Source organism: Balaenoptera ricei, chromosome 1, assembly GCF_028023285.1.
Source record: "Balaenoptera ricei isolate mBalRic1 chromosome 1, mBalRic1.hap2, whole genome shotgun sequence".
Classification (NCBI taxonomy): domain Eukaryota; kingdom Metazoa; phylum Chordata; class Mammalia; order Artiodactyla; family Balaenopteridae; genus Balaenoptera; species Balaenoptera ricei.
The window spans coordinates 165714289-165735199 of NC_082639.1; the positions used below are offsets into that span (position 1 = coordinate 165714289).

Consider the following 20911-nt stretch of genomic DNA (forward strand, 5'->3'; position numbering starts at 1 on the left):
ATATTGCATTTTAAGTTACTGAAGTTATAAATTCCTTAAGCCTAATTTCTTTATGACAAATTGAATGGATACATTTTAAAAAGCAACAATAATGGTGGGAGTGAAGATTATAATGCTAACTGGTATATTAATATGAAAATATGCCTGGTCATTCATTCCTATTTATTGCAATCTATTCTATTTTTAAAAATGAGTCCTTAAGAGAGTAATTCTGGAGTACCCTACCCTACAATTCTATAAAGCTCAGTTTACTAAGATATCCTCTTGAAGTTCTGGACTCCACAAATCTAGGGATTATGTTGATTATCTCCCTCTTCCTCACTGGTCCCAAGCTTCCATCATCTCTCACTAAAGCTGTAGCCTCCTAATGAGTGTATCTATTTCCACACTTGGACACCTCTAATTCCTATGTTTTAATGCAGCCACAGTCATCTTTCCAAGACACAGATATATCACCACTGTTGTCTTTAAAACTCAGTATCTATTGCTTAAAAGAAAAAGACAAAACTATTTTACATGTGCTCCTTGTATAGTCTGCCCTTTCATCTTACACTATGCTCTGCCCCCTTTTTGCCCTCCCATACCACCATACGGGCATTCTTTTAAGTCCCTGGCTCCAAGGCATATGCTTTTCCTGTCTGAATATGCCTCTATGCCTTCTCTCTCTTCTCTCTCCCTCTCCTCCTCTCCTTCCTTCTCCCTCTCTGTACTGTTTTCCCTGGGACTACATGAATTTACATTCCCACCAACAGTGCACAAGGGTTTCCTTTTCCCCACATCCTCACCAACACTTGTTATCTCTTGTCTTTTTGATGACATTCTGACAAGTGTGAGGTGATTATCTCATTGTGATTTTGATTTGTACTTTCTTAATGATTAGTGATGTTGAGCACTTTTTCATGTACCTGTTGGTGATCTTTAACGTCTTTTGTGGAAAAATGTATGTTCAGTTCCTCTGTCCTTTTTTAAATTGTTTTTTTTTCTATTGTGTTGTATGAGTTCTTTATATATTTTAGATATTAACCCCTTATCAGCTATATGATTTGCAACTATTTCTCCATTCTGTAGCTTGCCTTTTCATATTGTTGATGGTTTCCCTTGCTGTACAAAAGTTTTTTAGTTTGATGTAATCCCATTTGATTATTTTTGTTTTTGTTGCCTTTGCTTTCAGTGTTAAATTTAAAAAAAATCATTACGAAGAGCAGTGTTATGGAGCTTACCATCTATGTTTTCTTCTAGGAGTTTTATGGTTTCAGGTCTTAGGTTCAAGTCTTTAATCTCATTTTGAGTTAGTTTTCGTGTATAGCCTAAGATAGTGGTCCAGTTTCATTCTTTTGCATGTAGCACTCTAATTCTCCCAACACCATTTATTGAAAAGACTGTCCCTTCCCCATTGTATATTCTTGGCTCCTTTGTTGTAAATTAATTAAATACATATGTGTGGGTTTATTTTGGAGCCCCTTATTCCATTCCATTGATCTGTGTGTGTGTTTTTATGCCAAAGCCATACTGTTTTTTAAATTACTATAGCTTTGTAATATAATTTGAAATCAGGAAGCATAATGCCTGCAGCTTTATTCTTTCTCAAGATTGCTTTGGCTATTTTGGGTCTTTTGTGGTTCCACACAAACTTCACAATTGTTTGTTCTATTTCTGTGGAAAATGCCATTGGAATTGCACTGAATTCCAATGGAATTGAACACACTGAATTCCAAATGCACTGAATCTGTACAGTGCTTTGGGTGGTACGAACATTTTAACAATATAAATTCTTCCAATCCATAAGCATGGAATATCTTTCCATTTATTTGTTTCTTCTTCAATATCTTTCATCACTGTCTTATAGTTTTCAGTGTACAGGTCTTTCACCTTCTTGGTTAACAGAGTACCCTTTTCAGGTACTAGAAGGCTCTGTATAATAAGGTACATGCTGATTAAAGGAGTAAAATATGTGTATACCATTTGTGCCGCACCTTCTATATTACGTGGTATGTTAAAATGTTTACTTTTTTCTATGACATGGATTCTAAACCTTGGCCGATAGATCGCTATTATCTACGTTTGAGAGGCCAGAATAGTTCTTAAGAGCTGTTTCACTAAATTCAGACTTTGCAAATCAGTTAGGACAAGATTGAGACCTTGGAGTATGCCACTTCTTTTGAATAAAAAAGCATTTGCATTTCAGCATGTTTTATTTTTTATGTTCAAAGAAGTTACAGAGGCAACTGGCAAATCACAAATAGTTGTTGGAAAGCAGGTGAGCCAAGTACCTTGCCGTAGAGCTAATGTTTTCTTAAGTTTTTCTAGGTTCCAGGAAGCTATGAGTACAATCAGAATCATCACTTTCATAAAGCTTCATCATGGCATGGAGCCTTAATACCACAACTACCGTTTTTGAAAGAACAGTCTTTGTCTGAAGTTGCTCGAGTATCTCTTCCATTTTCTACAGCCTAGATACTGAAAACACAAAATGCCACCTTGGGGATTCAGTCTAAAAAATTTTTAATTAAAGATAATTGTTTACCTTCAGTAATTAAGTTTTATTAACACCTTATTATTTTTTAATTATCATAGTTAAGTTTTATTAACACTATTTTTATACTGTATTAAAGTGTCCAGTGTGAGCCTCAGGACATGTAATATCCACTTTGCTTGCTTCTCACACCTTCTCAGGTCTTTTTTTTTTTTTTTTTAAAGTTTTTTTTTTTTTTCTTTTACTGTGACTGCTTTAAGTCACAATACAGTATTGTAATCTATAACCTCAAGATCGTACAGCATATCTCTAGACCTTATTCATCTTGCATCTCCTTCAGGTTTTTACTCAAATGTCATCTTCTCAGTGAAGCCTCCCTGGGCCACTTTATCTAAAATTATAGTTCCCCACCCACCTCCTCCAAATGCCTGACACTACCGGTCTCCTTTCTCTGATTTACTTTTTCTTCTCAGAACGTATCACTATATACCATGGTACATTACATACCTGTGTTCCCTACTATACCTCCATTAAGGGATTTTTATCTTTTCTACTGCTGAATCCCCAGTGCCCAACACCACACCTGACATAGAATAGGCTTCCGATAGCTGTTGAATCAAAGGACAGACACCCAGCAAACCTTGGATTTCAAATGCTTAAAAAAATTTTAAACTCTCAGTTATTTCTCAGGTCTCTTTTCCTCAATAAACATCTCTTATATTAAAATTTTGTTATGAAATTCAATGGGAAGGGGCACAATTATGATGTAATAGACAGTTCTTCGCATACTTGCTTAAGTATGCTAATGTAAAGAACTGGCCAACAACTTAGTCATTTTTAAATTTCTTTAAAGGAAAATTGATTGTTTAAAGCAAAAATATTAACAATGTATTGTGGAGTTTATAACAGTGTAGATGTGAAATGTATGACAATAATAACACAAAGGACTTTACAAGGAAATGCAAGCATTTTGTTGTAAGGACCTTAGGTTAAATGTTACATTATTTTAAGGTAGATCATGAGAACCATATCACCCATCATACTTTGTACTGACAATCTCAGGATTTTATGAGAAATTTTTAAAATCCTTGGAAAGAATGAATATTTTTAAGCATCTGTGTACCAGACTAGGTTTTGTGCTTAGTACTGAAATGAGAGTTCTAATGCCATAATTACCATGGCACTTAGAGAACTGTCCTTTCAGTCCTATGGTAAGAGAGTCCCTGAAGCAAAAATGTGAAGTGGTTACATAGCAATGATTCTCAGCAATTTTCTAGTTAGTTTGATTTGATTTTTTGATAACATTATTTACTTCTTTTCACCATTTCAGAATTGACTGTACTAAAAATACATGTTTCTTATAGACATTTTAATAACACATGTTTTAAAGAATACATATATTATTATACATATTACTACTAATATCTAAATTTTAGTCAGAGCTATCCTCTCTGGGCTCAGTTCTCCTCTAACAGAAATACTTTCCTTTAAGAATACAAATTTATGGAAAAGGAAAAACCATTATTAAATAAATATAATAAATTAAAAAATTTAAAAATTAATTCACATTTGTTATAATTTAAACCACATTACTTTCCTATTACTCTGGTCCTTTGACCCCTTTGTATTAGTGTTTTCTTTGGTTTTTGTACTCTAAAGTAATTAAGTAACTTGCTTAACCACTGTGCTACGTTCAAGAATGCAAACTGTCCAGTGACAGACCCAAAGCATTTATAATGAAAAAAGGTGGAGAATCCAGACAGGAACACAGGTATCTCTCTTAACACCATGTTCTTTTCAACAGATTGATATCATCAGCATATATTTACATCTACACATAGCCGAACTACTTACCTGATTATGTGCATTAATGTTATAAGTTACTCAAAGAGTACATACTAGGTATTATCCTATTTTGCAATCCTAAATTGTGGTATTCTGATACTGAATTTCACATAGCAGATGACAGAGGACCATTACAAAGTTCTGAAGATAAGTAGCGGCTTTCATCATTTATTCACAAGACAGAGGCAATGAATACCAAAAGGCTATACATAAAAACTAGAAAGTTAAAGATGACTCATGTTAACAAAATAAAATACATATAAGGTTAATGATTAGTGAGTGTAAGCAGATAAAAAACACTACAAAAGTAATGCACAAAAATATAATTTTTATTATATACCTAAGAGACTGTCAGTAAGAAAAATAATACAATATTGCTTCCTATATTACAGCCCTATAGTGATGACATGTAAAAGTTTAAAAGTACTAAGGTAATAACCAAAAAATATTTTAAACTATATAGGTGACAGGCTGAGTATGATTCTCTTTTTTAATCAGAAGCTTAAAATGGCCAACAAACATGACAGATTTACAACCTCCTTCCTCATAAAAGCAAAATGAAACCTTTTTGTCCTCATCCAAATTACATGTTATTATTTGGGACTGCAAAGCTTCCTACTTTTTTTGTCTAGTTATGCATCTACACTATTACTCTGGAAATATAAATTGCAGTTTTGCTAAAAAATAAAAAACTATGAGCTCTTCAAAGAAAAGGTTCAGTTTAAACACAAGTATAATTGATAGTTAATATTTTCATAGTTTAAATAGTCAGGTGAAATACAAATGACTCACAGCCTACTTTGTTTTATGGAAAATACAGAAGTATGTATTCTTTACATTTTATCTAGTCACACTAACAACTAGCAAAGTCTTCAGTATGGGAATACCAATCTACTCATGGACAACATATACGATAATATGAACTAATATAAAAGTGTTTTGCAGTGGTAATCACAAATTGTTCTTTTCAGATTTTATAGATTCAGAAGACTATGGCAAACTATGAAATGAAAAGGGAGTTTTCACATAAAAGCTGTATGTCAATCCAGTACAGTTTATTTCAAATAAGTTATTTTATTGATTTCCTAAGACTATGCATAGTATTCAAATCTGTGATTGTTATTTGGAGGTACTGTCACTTGGCTGATAAATACTCTTAAGAAAATTTTGATGGGGTTGCCTCTTAAATGGAGGTCAATGCTAAAACTACAGCAGCTACTGCCTCAGGAGACATACATATTTAAATACAATTTAAGAGTTATCAATCACAGAAGTTCTTACATGGTTTATAGTTCTTTCTCTTTCCTGGCTATTGCCTCTTAGTCATGTCACTGGTAATTAAAAATGTTATCACTTCAGAGATAGGATAATAACAGGGAAACAAACTTCAAATATACTGGTGGTGGTTGAAATTAATTTTAGAATTCAGTTTGTTCTAACCAATGGAGGAGAAGGCTAGTCTGAATAAAATCTGCATCATTTAAAAAGCAGTATTATTACATTTTAGGTACAATGAATCACTCTAAAGACTTGCCCGATGGTAGACCTACTTTTACGTGAGTATTAATATGTGCAAATAAAAGCTCTTTGTATTTTAATGTGGCTTATTTTTTAATAGAAATAGCGATGTCTCATGAAATACTGCTTAAATTATTCATCTGATTAGCTAATTCTTCAGAAATAGGTAAATTTTAACCTAGCCCTTATCAAAAACAGAAGAAAAAAATGAATAAGATTCCATGTATCTGAACCCAATTATTACAATTCATCCTACTTAGTGTTCAGTAAAATTAAAGACAAATTGGCTACTAAATGCTTTCATGTGATGTTTCTGATAAAAATATAGTTATAAATAAATGCATTACGTCCCCCTTACCAATATGAGCTCTGTCAGATATGATAAGCCTTTTTTCCCAGCCTTCCAGACCTAGAGGGAAGGGAAAAAAAGATACATTTAATTGAACATTTTGTATAATAATTTTTAAATCTTAATTTCCTTAGAAATACACTGTTTAAAAGTGTTTTTCACCAAAGTAGTCATTTTAGCATCTTTTCTTCTGCATAGGAAATATGTTTAACAAGAATTTTCTCACCTGTCATTCATTATACAAAGTCATTCACAAATTCTTTCTAAATGTTTTGCTCTAAAAAGCTCCAAACTCAAGCCAGCCATAGCCACATAAAATACTTTTAGGAATCCAAAACAGAAATGGTAGGAAATATCATTTTGTTGGGGCGGGGGGGGTGGGGGTGAGGTTCAAAGCAAAGGGAGAATTTTGAGAAAAGGGAGTTAATTTTGGGTATGGCACCCTTTCCCAAAAGACAATTATAAAAAGTATGATTAAACAAAATAATAAAATGTTCTAATTCCTCCAAAGTACTATCAATTACTGCACTTATCACACTGAATTATAAGAAGATACATGTGTCTCCCCATTTAAGTGTGAATGCCTGAGAGTAGGGGCCATGAATTTTCATAGTATGGGGTCTGTCATCCAATAAATGTTCAAGAAAAATGACTGTTGAATGAATAAAGAAATGAATCTAAATATTTTTCTTTAAAGAGAGTAACTTAGTAGGCTATATGCATTCTAAGGATAAGCCACCGAGCCCTATTTTCAAAATTAGTATTTGAATATTAAAAATTAGTTGTTAATTTTGATAGTATCCGAAGATTTGTTTTACAAACATTCCTTATAGATGAAAGAAGTTATTACGCCTCCCCCTCTATAGCTGTTTTTGACATGTAACACATATGTACTCTAAAGTTTGCTTAGGGAATATTATAACAAAATATTACAAAGAAACTCAATAAGTAGATTCAGCTGGGTTAGTAGGCCAGAAGGAAAAAGAGTAGGGCAAAATTGTAAAGGGGATGAAGGACAGCAGAGAGCAGCAAGGGAACCTCAAGGTGACCAATTAAAAAGGCAGACACAACACACAGGTAAAAAGGCAGGGAAGACAACAGAGATAATAGCAAGACAGGATTCTGTGAAGTCAGATTTAGTTGTTAGGAACACTTGAGGATGGATTGCTACTTTTTTTTTTTTTTTTTTTTTAGGATTGCTACTTTTAAACGTGAAAAATAAACTTTAACGATGTAATAGAATTTAGTTCTTTAAATATGAGCTAAGGGAGAACTACACTAATGATTTTCCTCAATTGTGTATCATTTGCATTGCCACATTCCCCTCAAACCCTAGCAAGGCAGCCAAACTGAATGTAAACAGACTTCCAAAAATCCAGAAGAGATTAGAAAAGGCAGGAAATCAAGTCTTTTTTTTTTTTTTTTTTTTAAAGATGGAAGTGGATACATTGCATAGAAGAAGCATTTCCCTCATTTGGAGGCAGGGACCTAAAAAACCTCTTTTGTCCCTGGGTTCTAGTAACCAAGGGAGTTCCAGATCCTCTAGGACATGAGACTAAAAGTGTACAAAATGGGCTACAGTGGCTTTCTGACTGCCTTAAGCTAATTTTTGGCTTGTGTAGAAGTGGATGCTAATGAGCACAAATGACAAAATGAACTCGTGAATTTCCTAGAGTTTTGCCACTAGCATATAGTAATTCTAGCTACCTAAAGTTTGCAGATGACCAATGTGTAAAAAATCAGGACTTACACAATGACCTTGTTATGCTTGTCTTTTGTTTAGAACACTGATTACAATGAATAAAATTTAATAACTGACATTAAAAATTTTGTCCTACAATAATCTGCAATTTTAAAGTAGAAGACAAAAATGTTAAGTTTTTCTGGAATGAGAGTCCAATAATACTTTATTACAAAAAAAAAATAACTGGCTGCCAGACAAAGCAGACTCATTCTTTCATACCTTTTCCTTTTTGAACATTTTTTTCTGCTTCCTCAAACAATCCAGGTAGATGAATTACCACACCATTTCCTAAAAAAAAAAAAAACACAAATAAGCAAATCCCAAATTTAAACATCTATATTTATAATATAGACATACATCTTCAATAACCCTTTATCTAGAATAGTAGAAGAGTGAGGCACTTTGATTAGTAGGACATTCTAATTTATCAGGGAGTTACCACAGAAATGATTCCAAGTTTTAAACGGTAGTATAATGTAAATACATAATAGAACATAATACACAGAATATAAAACACTAAAACTACACTCAATATAATTTGAAATTTCTTTGAAACAAAGTGAAACTATTATTTTGAAAGAAACTAGTTATATAGTTTTAGGCAAATTGAACCAGATCACAGTCTTTCAAATTGGGGACTCAAACCTATTAGTGGCCATAAAATCAATTTATTGGGTTGTGATGAGCATTTTTAAAAATAAAAGACTAGAAGAGAAAATATCAGATTGCATCTTATGTTATAAGCGTTCAGAATCAATCCATGAAACACAGACCTCTTGTATTTCTTAATATGCTTCATAGTGTTTGGAAAACTGATTTGATGATCTAACACTTTGTTATACAATTAAGATTGCCAATGATCAGAAATAAATGCAAAGTAATCATTCCAAAAAAGTATTAGTGCTAAATGATCTAAAAGAGTTGTAAAACAGCCAAAGTTAGGTATATTCCAGAAGGTACCACTGTCAAGATTAATAAGCAATCAATGAATCATTTGATTAGAGATTAAATAAGTTTAGATTATGAAAAATAAACACTATTATCAATTGGGGGAAGAAAGTCCCTAAGTTCAGTTTATATACTTACCAATGAATGCAGTAACATTAGGATTAATTATTCCACTAGGTAAAAGATGAAAATCATACTCCACAGAATCTACAACAACTGTATGGCCAGCATTATTTCCTCCCTGAAATACAAGATTGGGAAAAATGAACCTGACAATAAATATGACAAGTAATATATCTCCTTCCAAAGTGAATTAATGATCTCCTGCTAAAATGTCAATAAGGCAACCCAAGTATTTGCCATGAATACTTATTCCTTACAGGCTTTACAATAGTTTGTCTATCCTCTCTCCTCTCCCTACTTGAATGGTTATTCCTAACAGGATCTGGAAATTGGAGAGTTCAGGTTTCTGGAAGATAGGAAGACATATCCCTTTTTATTTTATTTTATTTTGGGCTGGGTTGGGTCTTCATTGCTGCATGCGGGCTTTCTCTAGTTGCGGCGAGCAGGGACTGCTCTTCGTTGGAGTGCACAAGCTTCTCATTGCGGTGGCTTCTCTTGTTGCGGAGCATGGGCTGTAGGTGCACGGGCTTCAGTAGTTGTGGCACATGGGCTCAGTAATTGTGGCTCGTGGGCTCTGGAGCGCAGGCTTGGTAGTTGTGGCGCACAGGCTTAGTTGCTCCGTGGAATGTGGGATCTTCCCAGACCAGGGCTCGAACCTGTGTCCCCTGAATTGGCAGGCAGATTCTTAACCACTGCGCCAACAGGGAAGTCCCATATCCCTTTTTAAAAGAGAGAAAAAAGCGAACAAAGTACAGGGAACAATTAGTTTGTTATTCTGTTTCCGGCACTATGTAGAACGTGTAGCAATCTAATTAATTTTCCATGATATTTATCTTAAAAAAATCCTTAAAATAGAAAAATCTATCCAGTTACCCTAACTTGATATAACTATTCATATAATTCTCATTGTCCTAAGAGTGTGTCAAGCAACTTTATGACCTAAAATTATTATTCTTACATGGACTTATCAACTAGGATATCTCCCAGGTAAATCCCTCAAATACTGGTTATCCTGGAGAATAATTTTTAAATTTTAAAATCAGTCTCATGAGTTTGGTTAGTGACCGATTTCTTGAATCTGCTCATCTCTGGCTAAAGTAATACACTGGGTCAAGGAACCTCTAAAGCTGAGAATCACAGCATTAAACCCATGGTGAAACTTTCACTCTATGAAACAAAATGTGAAGTTGAATTATAAAAATTAGGTACAAAGGAGACTGAATATTAGGTGACCAGATAATATTTCTAATTTCTAAGTTTAAAAAGCATGGGGAAAAGATACAATTTGATTATGTTTAAACTTCTACACAATACTAGCAAAAATTTTAAAATAAACAGCAAACTAGGAATATATCTGAACAAGTAAAAGGTTTAACAACATCTTTGTGGGACATTTAAAAAAAAAAAACAATCAAAACGATATCTCCTGAGGATGACTAGTTCAACTTGATCGCAAGGCTATTTGACAAATGTATTTTACTTACTTTTACCATCATCATCATGAATTCACAAAAATGCCAGAAAAATAGGTCCTGCAAAAAAATCTTCAAGAAAGCAAACTTATTTACACTGTGTTTTGCACTGTACAGAGCAAAGAATTCCTTGCTTAAAGACTAGTGTATGTCGCGTAAATTAAAAAAAAAAGACTTAGGAGTTAGGGGAGAAAATGTAAGTGCTTATTAGTATATTCAGTCACTAGTGCCCTAAGAGGGAGGTGGGGTATAATAGCTTCTAATCTTGAAACACTCACTGTGCAGAAAAGAGTCCTGAGGTGAACAGAGAAGGAGCTACTCACAAGGAATTTCTTGACAAATTAAATCTACATATATAAAATAAGTTTGAGTATAGGGTCATTTCACCAAAAGCCCCAGATGAAGCTTCAAATTTGAAGTGCCTACTTGGATGCTAACCTAAAATACTTATAAATTGTGTGGAATATACAAAATTCTTCTTGGGAGCTCAGGAAATTGTCCTGAAACACAGGTCCATGGAAAGGTCACATGTTATTAGCAGATAGCAAAACAAAGAAGTTTCAATAGGACCACCACTGCCAGCCTAACCCAACCACCAATACCCACTACGAAGTTACAAGGGCAGATACAGTCCTCCCTCCATATCCACAGGAGATTGGTTCCAGGACTCCCACAGATATCAAAATCCACAAATGTTTAAATCCCTTGTATAAAGTAGCGTAGTACTTGCATACAACCTACGTGCATCCTCAAGTATACTTTAAATCATCTCTAGATTACTTATAATACCTAATACAACGTAAATACTATGTAAATAGTTGCCAGCATGGCAAATTCAAGTTTTGCTTTATGGAAGTTTCTGGAATTTTTTTTCAAATATTTTCGACTGATGGTTGATTGAATCCTTGGATGCAGACCCCAGGGATATGGAGGGTCAACTGTACTCTGAACTGCAGGCTCCCACATTTGTGATGGAATGCTTCTCACATGGGCAACTCTATGTAGTATGTACCAAGATAAGTAGCAAGGACATATCTGTTTAATTATGCTTAACAATTCTCCTAAGTAGCACGGGGAAGGCCAGATAAATGATGGGAGATAAATATATCCCTATTTCTACTGATACTTTTAACAGACCCCCCCGAAGCAAATTTGGTAAACTATCCTCCCAGATACTAATCACATATTAATATTAATTAATATTAATCACATATTAATAGTTATACATAACTATTGCTATACATAACCTCTTGCTGCTTTGGTAAATTCCCATAACACTTATGATCCCACTCATTCATGCAGCATTTAACAAATATCTCTAATTATCATAGCTGTATATTTTATACTACTTAACTAAAAAAACAAATATGTTCAATTAATTGTTATACAAACAAGGAGCTGTGGAATAGTAATTAATGCTGTTTTCCAGATCAATTATTATCAATAGAGAAAATATTTCTTAATGAATCTCAGATGTCTTAATTTTTGAACATTTTTAATTTTAAAATATCCCATCTAAAACCCCAAGAAACAAACCAACCAGTGGAGCCCAAAAGTGGCTGCATAGTGTGTGGGAAGTCTCTTTGAGGAAAAACCTAAGTTTATAATGCCTTATATGATATTTTTTCTTATATTAAATAACAAGAACAAAGGTAAAATTCAGTGGGGATAGATGTGAGACGATCTTTAAGTACAAGGGCTCACTAGTTCTTTGCTTCCCCCGCAGTGACCAATAAAGTTCTATGACATTGTTAGTACTCATTTGATATGGACTGATTAATTTTAGAAAACAAAACTCTACAAGTCTGAGAAAATAAAGCCATTCTACTGCCTCCCAAAAAAGAATAAATGCAAATTAATAGTACTCAAGTAAAGAATATATCCAAAAAAAAGAAATCCAGTCATCCAATCAGCACTCACCACAATCACAAAAACATCCCCTAATTTGGTGTTTATTTTACCTATTTTCTTTGACCATTATTCTTACATTAAGATTGAATGTAAATATTAAATAAGCTTCCTAATGACCAGGAAAAAACTGTATCTCATTGAAATAAATTAGAACATTATGATGGGGGCGGGGGGAGCAGAACTAAAATTCTGTGTTCTCAAAGATGAAGAGCAAAGTTTCTTGTATGTACTTTTAGTTTTTAAAAACCAATACAGCTAACTCTCATTATTTTAATTATAGTTAAAATAATAAAAACCTATTTAACACCAAACATTCTTCCCTCTAGAAAAGCACTAGCGGTCTACAGTGATATTAGAAAACAGTTTACAAATGAGAATCACCCTGAATTAATGTTTCCTCATTTCTTAATTTTCCCATATGAAATTAACTGTAGGTCAGCTATACCTTTTGTATGTTCAGTCCCTCTGCTTCCCTTCTCCCTCACCCCTTACTTTGTAAATCATAGTAATCATCCCCTCTGTCCACAGTAATTGATCCAGACAGGGAAACCTGATCCAAGCTTGAGCCAATCAAGCTCCTCTCTCTTGGGAATTTGATTTTCAAAGTCAGAGATGGCTATCACCTAAGGGAGCATCCTAAAGAGAAAGGCTGCCAGTTCTGGCTGTTGAGATCCCAGGAGCTGTCTGCCTTTGTCTCAGGCCACTCTAAGGTTTAGGCATCTTGGTCTTCCTTTAAACATATTGGCATTTTGCTTAACACAATCTCTTCCATTGCTTGCAGACAAAGAATCCAAATGATTCACAAAACAAACTCATTGCAACATGGTATGTATACAGCTGGCTCTCTAAGTTCACATCTTGTGCTAGTAATAACTGAATATAATATGATTAACTTGTGTACACCTGAAACTAATTGTAAATCAACTATACTTCAATTAAAAAAATGATTAACTTCTAAATTTTAATATTTATGCTGTCAAGAACCTCTAAAACATGGTACTGCAGGATACAGGGATGATATAATATTATTTAGTATTTAGTTTTTTTGTAATTGTTCTCTTAAATATCATATAAGGCATTACAGACTTATGTTTTTCCTCAGAGACTTGCCACACAATATGAAGCCACTTTTGGGCTCCACTGGTTGGTTTGTTTCTTAGGGTTTTAGACGGTATATTTCAAAATAATAGTATTTAATTCTTTTATATTGTTTCCATGTGTACTTTTTTCCCCCCCAATTTAATTTTAAACTTAAGAAAGTCAGAAGACAAATGTTTTAAAGTTTCTTTCCACCACTCCTCAGAACCAGAGGCTGTCAAGCCCAACTCTAGAATAACAGTTTGGATCAGGAAATGTTGATATGTGTAAGTTTCTAATTAAGAAGGTCCAGGAGAGATTTAAAAAAAAAAAATTTAGACAGCAACAAAATGACATTAGTCTGCAAAAGTGGCTCCTGAGTCTTAACTTCTTAGTTTGCTCCTAGGTCCTCCTCTTCCCAAAATCACTCTCGCAACTAAGTGAGTTTCTGCTGGGAGAGGAGATGAAGGCAGTCAGTGTTACAACCCGAAACAATGATGTCTCTTTTTAGCAATTGTGTTGTGGGCTAACAAGCTCATGCACATAGCCAAGAGGCATTTCTCAGGCCCCTTAGGCCTCTAAAATAGTATGTGTCTTCTCTTTGTCCTTTTTGATCTGAATACATGAGCACTGTACAGTAATCACAGAGCTCAAAATGAACATCAATCAAGAAGTCAGAGTAAACACTACGGATTACAGCAGAGCACAGCAATGTCGCAGACCCCATGCCTTTGAACTATTCCAGCAATCAAAAAAGTGTTCCCACTTCCTACCTAGTCTTCAAGCTTCTTAGAAACCTAACAATCTTTTGAGTCGGTGCTTACTACCTGTGCTGTTTTTCTTGGTAAACACTGAAAGGCCTGTGTCCCTTTCCTGATGAAACATTTCACTATTTGCCAAAACTAAAACATATCAATCCACAGCAATAAAGCAATTATAAACAAGGATGACTGTTCTTTTATAAAAACATTCATATAATTGCAATTAGCTTATGATTTCAAAGTAGAGCAGGTTTAAGTTACTAGCAGTAAGTTGATCAAATTAAACTATTAAACAGTAACCAGACACACTAGATAGGAAAACATATACAGGGTATCTGAATTCCTTTTTAGCAAAGACACCCAAGTATACTGCTCAGTTATCTCTTAAAGGCTTACGGTATCTGCTTTACCTTACAGTATTATGGTTACCTTCCAGTTTCATACACAGATAAATGTCACACAAATGACAAAAATCTCAAGTACCTTGTATTTTGTACCTTAAATTACCATTATAAAACAACTTCTCACAATGAAAATGGAACGAGGCATTGCCTTGGAGGATCTCAGTTTCCTAATTAAGAAGCTCTAGACTCTAGGTACCAAACTCTAATATACACACTTACTAAACAACGGTCAGAGATGACCAGGGTCATAGTCAGGAAGATCAGACATGCAAGCAAAAAATGCATAAACCAATAATGTTGTGCAGCTCTCTGTAAATGCTTGATAAAAATTCACTTAATCATTACATTTATGGAGGTATTTTCTTAAAACACATTGAAATTGAACTGCAGATTTCAAGTCAAAAAAGTTTTCTCTCACGAATAAAATTCTTCCTTTAAAAGGGTTTTTAAAAGCTTGATACAAAAATCCCATTTTAAAAAATTTCATGGGACCTCTTTTTTTTAAAATGGAATTTTATTATATTGAATTAAATATAATTAAAAGTTGGTCCAATGTAAAGAACCATTCCTTCTTGGAGCCAGAGTAGCCATGGGAACTGTCCTCTATTTACTGTTCTTTCTTTCTTTCCTTCTTTCTTGACTGAAGTATAGTTGATTTACAATGTGTTAGTTTCAGGTGTACAGCAAAGTGATTCAGTTATACATACATATGTATATTTTTAAATAAATATTTATTTATTTATTTTTGGCTGCGTTGGGTCTTCATTGCTGCACACGGGCTCTGCCTAGTTGCGGCGAGCGGGGGCTACTCTTCGGTGCGGTACGCGGGCTTCTCATTGCGGTGGCTTCTCTTGTCGCGGATCACGGGCTCTAGGCATGCGGGCTCAGTAGTTGTGGCTCATGGGCTCTAGAGCGCAGGCTCAGTAGTTGTGGCACACAGACTTAGTTGCTCCGTGGCATGTAGGATCTTCCCAGACCAGGGATCGAACCTGGGTCCCCTGCATTGGCAGGCGGATTCTTAACCACTGTGCCACCGGGGAAGTCCCATACATATTTATTTTTTTCAGATTCTTTTCCCCTTATAGGTTATTACAAAATATTGAGTATAGTTCCCTGTGCTATACATACTTATTGTTCTTTTCAATTGCTTTCCCCAGACAATACTGAATACCTCAATATCCCTTTGACATTAGATAAAAGTATTCTAATATCACCAGTCTTCACTTATTGGTATGTAGCTCAACCACATTAATCTTTGGTGTCAAAATCTGACCTAGTCCCCAAAAGATACTATAAGTAGATTTGTATTCAGTTACAGTAAGTAAGCTATTAACTATATTATCAATTTACCAGTTCACTCTAGATTTGTTCTAGGCAAAAGTTTTTCCTAGAGATACTTAAAACTACCGAACTAACTCACCCGTTCTCACCAAAATTAAAGAAACAGAATAATATTGATCTGATACTGAGACAACCTCATATAATTTAAAAATATATACCTCAAAAATAGTGATAATGGTATATTACATACACTAATACAATAAGTTGAAATAGTGAACAACTTGGGACATCCTCATTGACCAAACTTTGAGATCTACTGTCCTCAACAAGGAAAAACTATTTACTAGAATCACAGGGCATTCAACTGAAATTTGCTGAGGAAATACACAAAAATGATACAATTATCAGTTATCTATTTTCTCATAGATACAAGAAATAAGTCTAAAGTAAACTAGTAAAGCCTTTGAACATAATGGTACAATGTAAAAAAGACTAGCTAAAAATACTACTTAACAAATGTTAATCCAAGGAAAGTTGGGGATTCCACGTTAAACTCATGCCAATAGTCAATTAAATTGTCCAGGGGTATGTTAAAACAATTCAGGAAAGGGCTAAACTACTGAATTCACAGAAATTTCTAAGGGTGATCCAGGTCACTCAATAATTATTTGTTGAGTATTTACTTCCTCTCTGCCTCACACAGTACTGGGTGCTATGGAAGAAAACAAAAAAGGAACAAGTCCTCTTTTTGAGAAAACGTACATTCTAGTAGGGAAAACACAGTAATCCGAGAAAGCAGGAGTTAACCAAGTACACCACACACTGGTATACATTTATGTAGGCACTTGGGAAATACTACATATAAAAAACAATCCTGATAGGAGACACAGAAATAGCAATTGTTATAAAACTGGAAGAATGGCTTACCTTAAATGCTAATTCTCCACCATCTTCAAAATTATGGAAAGTGGTTTAGAAGATAATTTTAGCTGTATAAGGTCAAGGCATTAAAAAACACTGAAATTATTCTCTTTTAAATTATCTTTCAACCTTTCTGATTATTTCAAGGAGAATGTCTCAGTTCCGGCTGGTATGTCTTTTACATTTCTTTATCACTTGCTAATAGCTGGTTTCAGAGCCTTCAGCAAATACCAGCATCTAGCTAGAAATTAACATTTTTTTTCATTGTGTTTATTTTTATGGCCAACTTTATATAGCAAGTGACAGGATATACTTTCCCTTTATAATTAATTTTAGTTAATATTTTCTCTTTATATTAACTTTAAAGCCCTGGGGGAAAAAACACAAAGAAATACTCTTCTAGCTAGTCCTGATGACAGGCAACTTCATGCCTGTAGTTGTAGCTAAGACTACCAAGCTTTACTTTCTCCAGAACAATAAATAAGCCCATGCTTAAGGTCTGGTATAAAGTACAATAGTTAAAATCTCTGTAGTTTCTACTCAACAAAATAAAGAAAATAAAGAATAATAGATTATTTTGAGAGTATTTGGGGAGAAAAAAACAGTAATATTCTCCTAATAAAACTATTTTTGTGTTGCCAGGAAGGAGCCTTCCTATTCCCATACTTTAACCCTTTGAAAAACCTGTACTAGTACCCTTCTCTATCCCCACCCTGGGAAATACTTGTTTAAGAAACAGTTGTCCACTAGACTATAAGCTCCCTGTGGGCACAAGCCCTGCCTTTTTCAGCTTTTAACTCTGGGGCTAAGTGGTCCCCTGTAGGTATTCATTATGTGATTGTTGGAGAATGAACTGTGCCAGGAATTGGTCCTATACTTAATTCTTCTTCTCTTTTTCTTAAAAGACCTATCGATTTAAAATTAAGTCATCCTTTCATGCAAGTCCTACACACTTATTTAAGGATCTAGCGTATCTAACAAGTTATAAGTAACTTCCTATAAATCTTGAATCTAAAATACAGGTCTTAAGTGCTATGATGATGAAAATGCCACTAGCTTTGCATATATTCTTTCCAAAAAGGCATTTTATATATTAAAATATATAGTTAAATGCAGTGTCAGCTTTTCTTTTAAAAAAAACTGTATTTTTATTGGAAAAAATTCCTTATTTTATGATTCCATTAGAGATACATTATGTGTATACCACTTCTGGAGAAAGACTGTATAAAATTTGAGATTATGGCATGAATATGACAAAAATATACTGCTTAAACTCTAACAAAGTGCATATTATTTTCAATAATACACCAAATTTGAATCATCAAACATGGCAATTCAAGCTCAAAATGTCTTTCCTAAAGTTGACTTTTCCCAGCTCTCTATACATACTTATTAAGAATTTCAACATTCCATAACCATCAATTTTATAAGTCAGGAGAACTTCAGTAAGTAGATGTCAGCTTGCTAGGACTGACCAGATGATATAAAGTTACCAAGGTGAATCACAAGGGATATTCTTAAGTCTATTCATTACTTACCTGCCTGCACTAACAAGACATAAGAATCCTTCTAATGATGAGCTCTTAAAAGGCACTAGAAGAATACAACACTTTTTAAATTATATAAGGAAGGTAGTAAGTCAAAACTTTCCAGGTGAGTAAAGTCTGCCTAACAAGTCTGCTCATATGTTTCTTCTCTATCTTCAGCTAACATTTTAAAGCCAAACTTGGCTCCTTCTCAGTCACTTCTCTCTAGACTTTCCAAGGGCATCAGATCAGATTGGTCCATGAGCTCCTTCAAGACTACTTTTTACAGTAACACAGTAGCACCTTCTCCAATCAACAAACAAAGGGATGTTAAAACTGAGGATCTTTCAGAATAAAGGTAGAATGGTCACATTCCCAAAACCTTCTTACAAGCCATAATGTAGCTGAACCCAAGTACCACTAATTTCTGTGTAAGGAAGATGTCAGAAATGACAGCGAAGTAAATAAACAGGTCTCAGCCTCTCCCCTCCTACCCAGAAAGAGTTAGGTATTTTCATACTTCTTTCCCCACAGCACAGCCAGATCTGATTTTAAGACAAAAGGAAGGTGAAGGCCAGCCTTCTGGAGCAGCTCCTAAGGCAGTGTGAGGCAACCCCTTTAGGGGTGTTATTAAGTAAGGTATGTGTGTTGCCAGAGGGGTGGAGGAATAGAAGGCTAGAAGGGAGGTGGTGGTGGTGGTGGTGGTGCTAGTGGTAATACTAAGAGGCAACTGGTGCAACAGCTGCCTTAACCAAGGAATGGGCAGGATGGATTTCTGCATGCAAAAAACAAGATTTTTATTTAACTTTTGATGTGCCTATGATTACCTTTTCTGCATGCTCAAATGGTACTCAATTTTAGGTAGAAAACTTCCAATCAAGTGGGCCTATGAACTTGTTAGAACGTACACAGCATCATTATATTGTGCCAGGTAAGTTCATGAAGAACAAACATTCTTGCAACCTAAATAGACAGTAGTTAACATCAGATATTACACTACCATTCGTTTTGAAAGTGGTTATTGCTCAACTATTTCGAATTTTGAAATTGGTAATAGTTATCTAAGAGCCTTTACACAGGCCTAGCCTCTAGTCTGCTTCAAAGCAAACGACAAATAGGAAGAAAGCTTACATTGAAAACCACGTGTCTCCCGGTAGGAAGTACCTTACCATTCCATTTCCCGAAAGTTCACTCTAGATGAGAGCGTAACACTGTAAATATTTCTAAATACTAGATTTGACACTCGTGTATTTCACTTGCCTCAATCGTAAAAGAGCTGGGTGGGATTCCCACCTCTGGGACCAACATGTAAAATTAATCTCCCCTTAGTATACCGGGTACCGAGTAAAAACACCGGGGCCACTAAACAGTCATCAAACAGCCCTAAGCCCCGGAGGTGGGTTCTCATGTCAACAAAGTGGCCCGGAGGAGGCAAAGCTCTGCAAGCTCGGGGCCTGCAGGTGGGGGAGTGGTGAGTCTGGATTTCAGGGCGTTTCGGCCCACTTGGTCTCCCTGAGTGGATGGGTGATGATGGGGAAGGTTTTGCGGCCCCGTAGGATCTCCGCCCAGAGTCGCCAGCAGGCCTCGGGCGGTAGCTCCTCAAATTCGAACAGTAGCCCACCTCCACCCCGGCCTCAGTCCTGGGTTTGAGCACTGGTCCCCAGACCGAAAACTGCAACTCCCCAGGCATCGCGCATCTCAAAGGCTCCCCGTCAAGCCGCATCTTCCTCCTGAGCCACCCCGAGCCCTCAGCCCAAGGCCCCAGGGCAGGGGTCTCCGACCTCCCGCCATTTCTCCACGTCGCCGCAGCTCATAATAAGAGGAAAGAACCTCAAGGTGACACCTTATTTTGGACGGTGGATGCGAGTTCTGGGCCCGAGCTCAGGGGCCGGCTTCCCATCAGAGCCCGGCCGCCTCACCTGGCAGCGGCACACGATGTCTGCGTCCTGCGCCAGGAGATCCACCACCTTCCCCTTGCCTTCGTCGCCCCACTGCGCGCCGAGCACCACCGTCACCCGGTTCCCTCCGGGCCGCGCCCTGGGGCGGCCGCAGTCGCCGTTGGGCAAGGAGGATGCCGCCGGGTTGGTCTCTGCGAACGCCATGGCTCCAGAGACGCGAGGAGAGCCCGAAGGGGACGCGGGCGGCCGGGAGTGCTCGAACTGAACTGTCCTGCGGCCGCCAGCCACATGCGGAGGAAGAAGGAGCCAGAGCCAGCCCGCCCCCGCCCCGCCTGCCGGGTCGCCACCCTCCCGCCAGGCCCGCCCCACGCTCCCGCCGCCCTCTTGTCGGGGGGAACCAGGACCTCCCGGAGGACGCCGGCCTCGGCAGCACCGCCCCCCAGGAAAAGGCCACGCCCCTTCCACGGCCGGGCGCGCCCCTCCAGGGCGAACCGGGCGAGCGGAAAGGGGCGGGGGCGGGGCTTCGAGCGCGCTTCAGCCTCAACGCCCCGCCCACCCGCCCTTCCTCCCGCTTTTCAAACTGGAGAGGCGGGGAAGTGTGTGCCTGTGCGTCAGACTACAACTCCCGGCAGCGCTCTGGCGGAAGCGACGTATACCAGT

The 20911-nt window shown here is 36.4% G+C and overlaps 1 protein-coding gene across 1 annotated transcript in view; it reads right to left on the reverse strand.

The window, feature by feature from the left end:
* ADSS2 (adenylosuccinate synthase 2) overlaps positions 1–20569 on the reverse strand; it is a 35426-nt gene extending 14857 nt beyond the window's left edge. The window contains exons 1-4 of the mRNA XM_059905219.1: positions 20273–20569; positions 9016–9118; positions 8149–8217; positions 6195–6245 (exon numbers count right to left, since the gene is read on the reverse strand). Of these exons, the coding sequence (XP_059761202.1) occupies positions 6195–6245; positions 8149–8217; positions 9016–9118; positions 20273–20455 (406 nt within the window). The 5' untranslated portion in view covers positions 20456–20569. The remainder of the gene's footprint in view (positions 1–6194; positions 6246–8148; positions 8218–9015; positions 9119–20272) is intronic.
* Between the last annotated feature and the right edge of the window lie 342 nt (positions 20570–20911).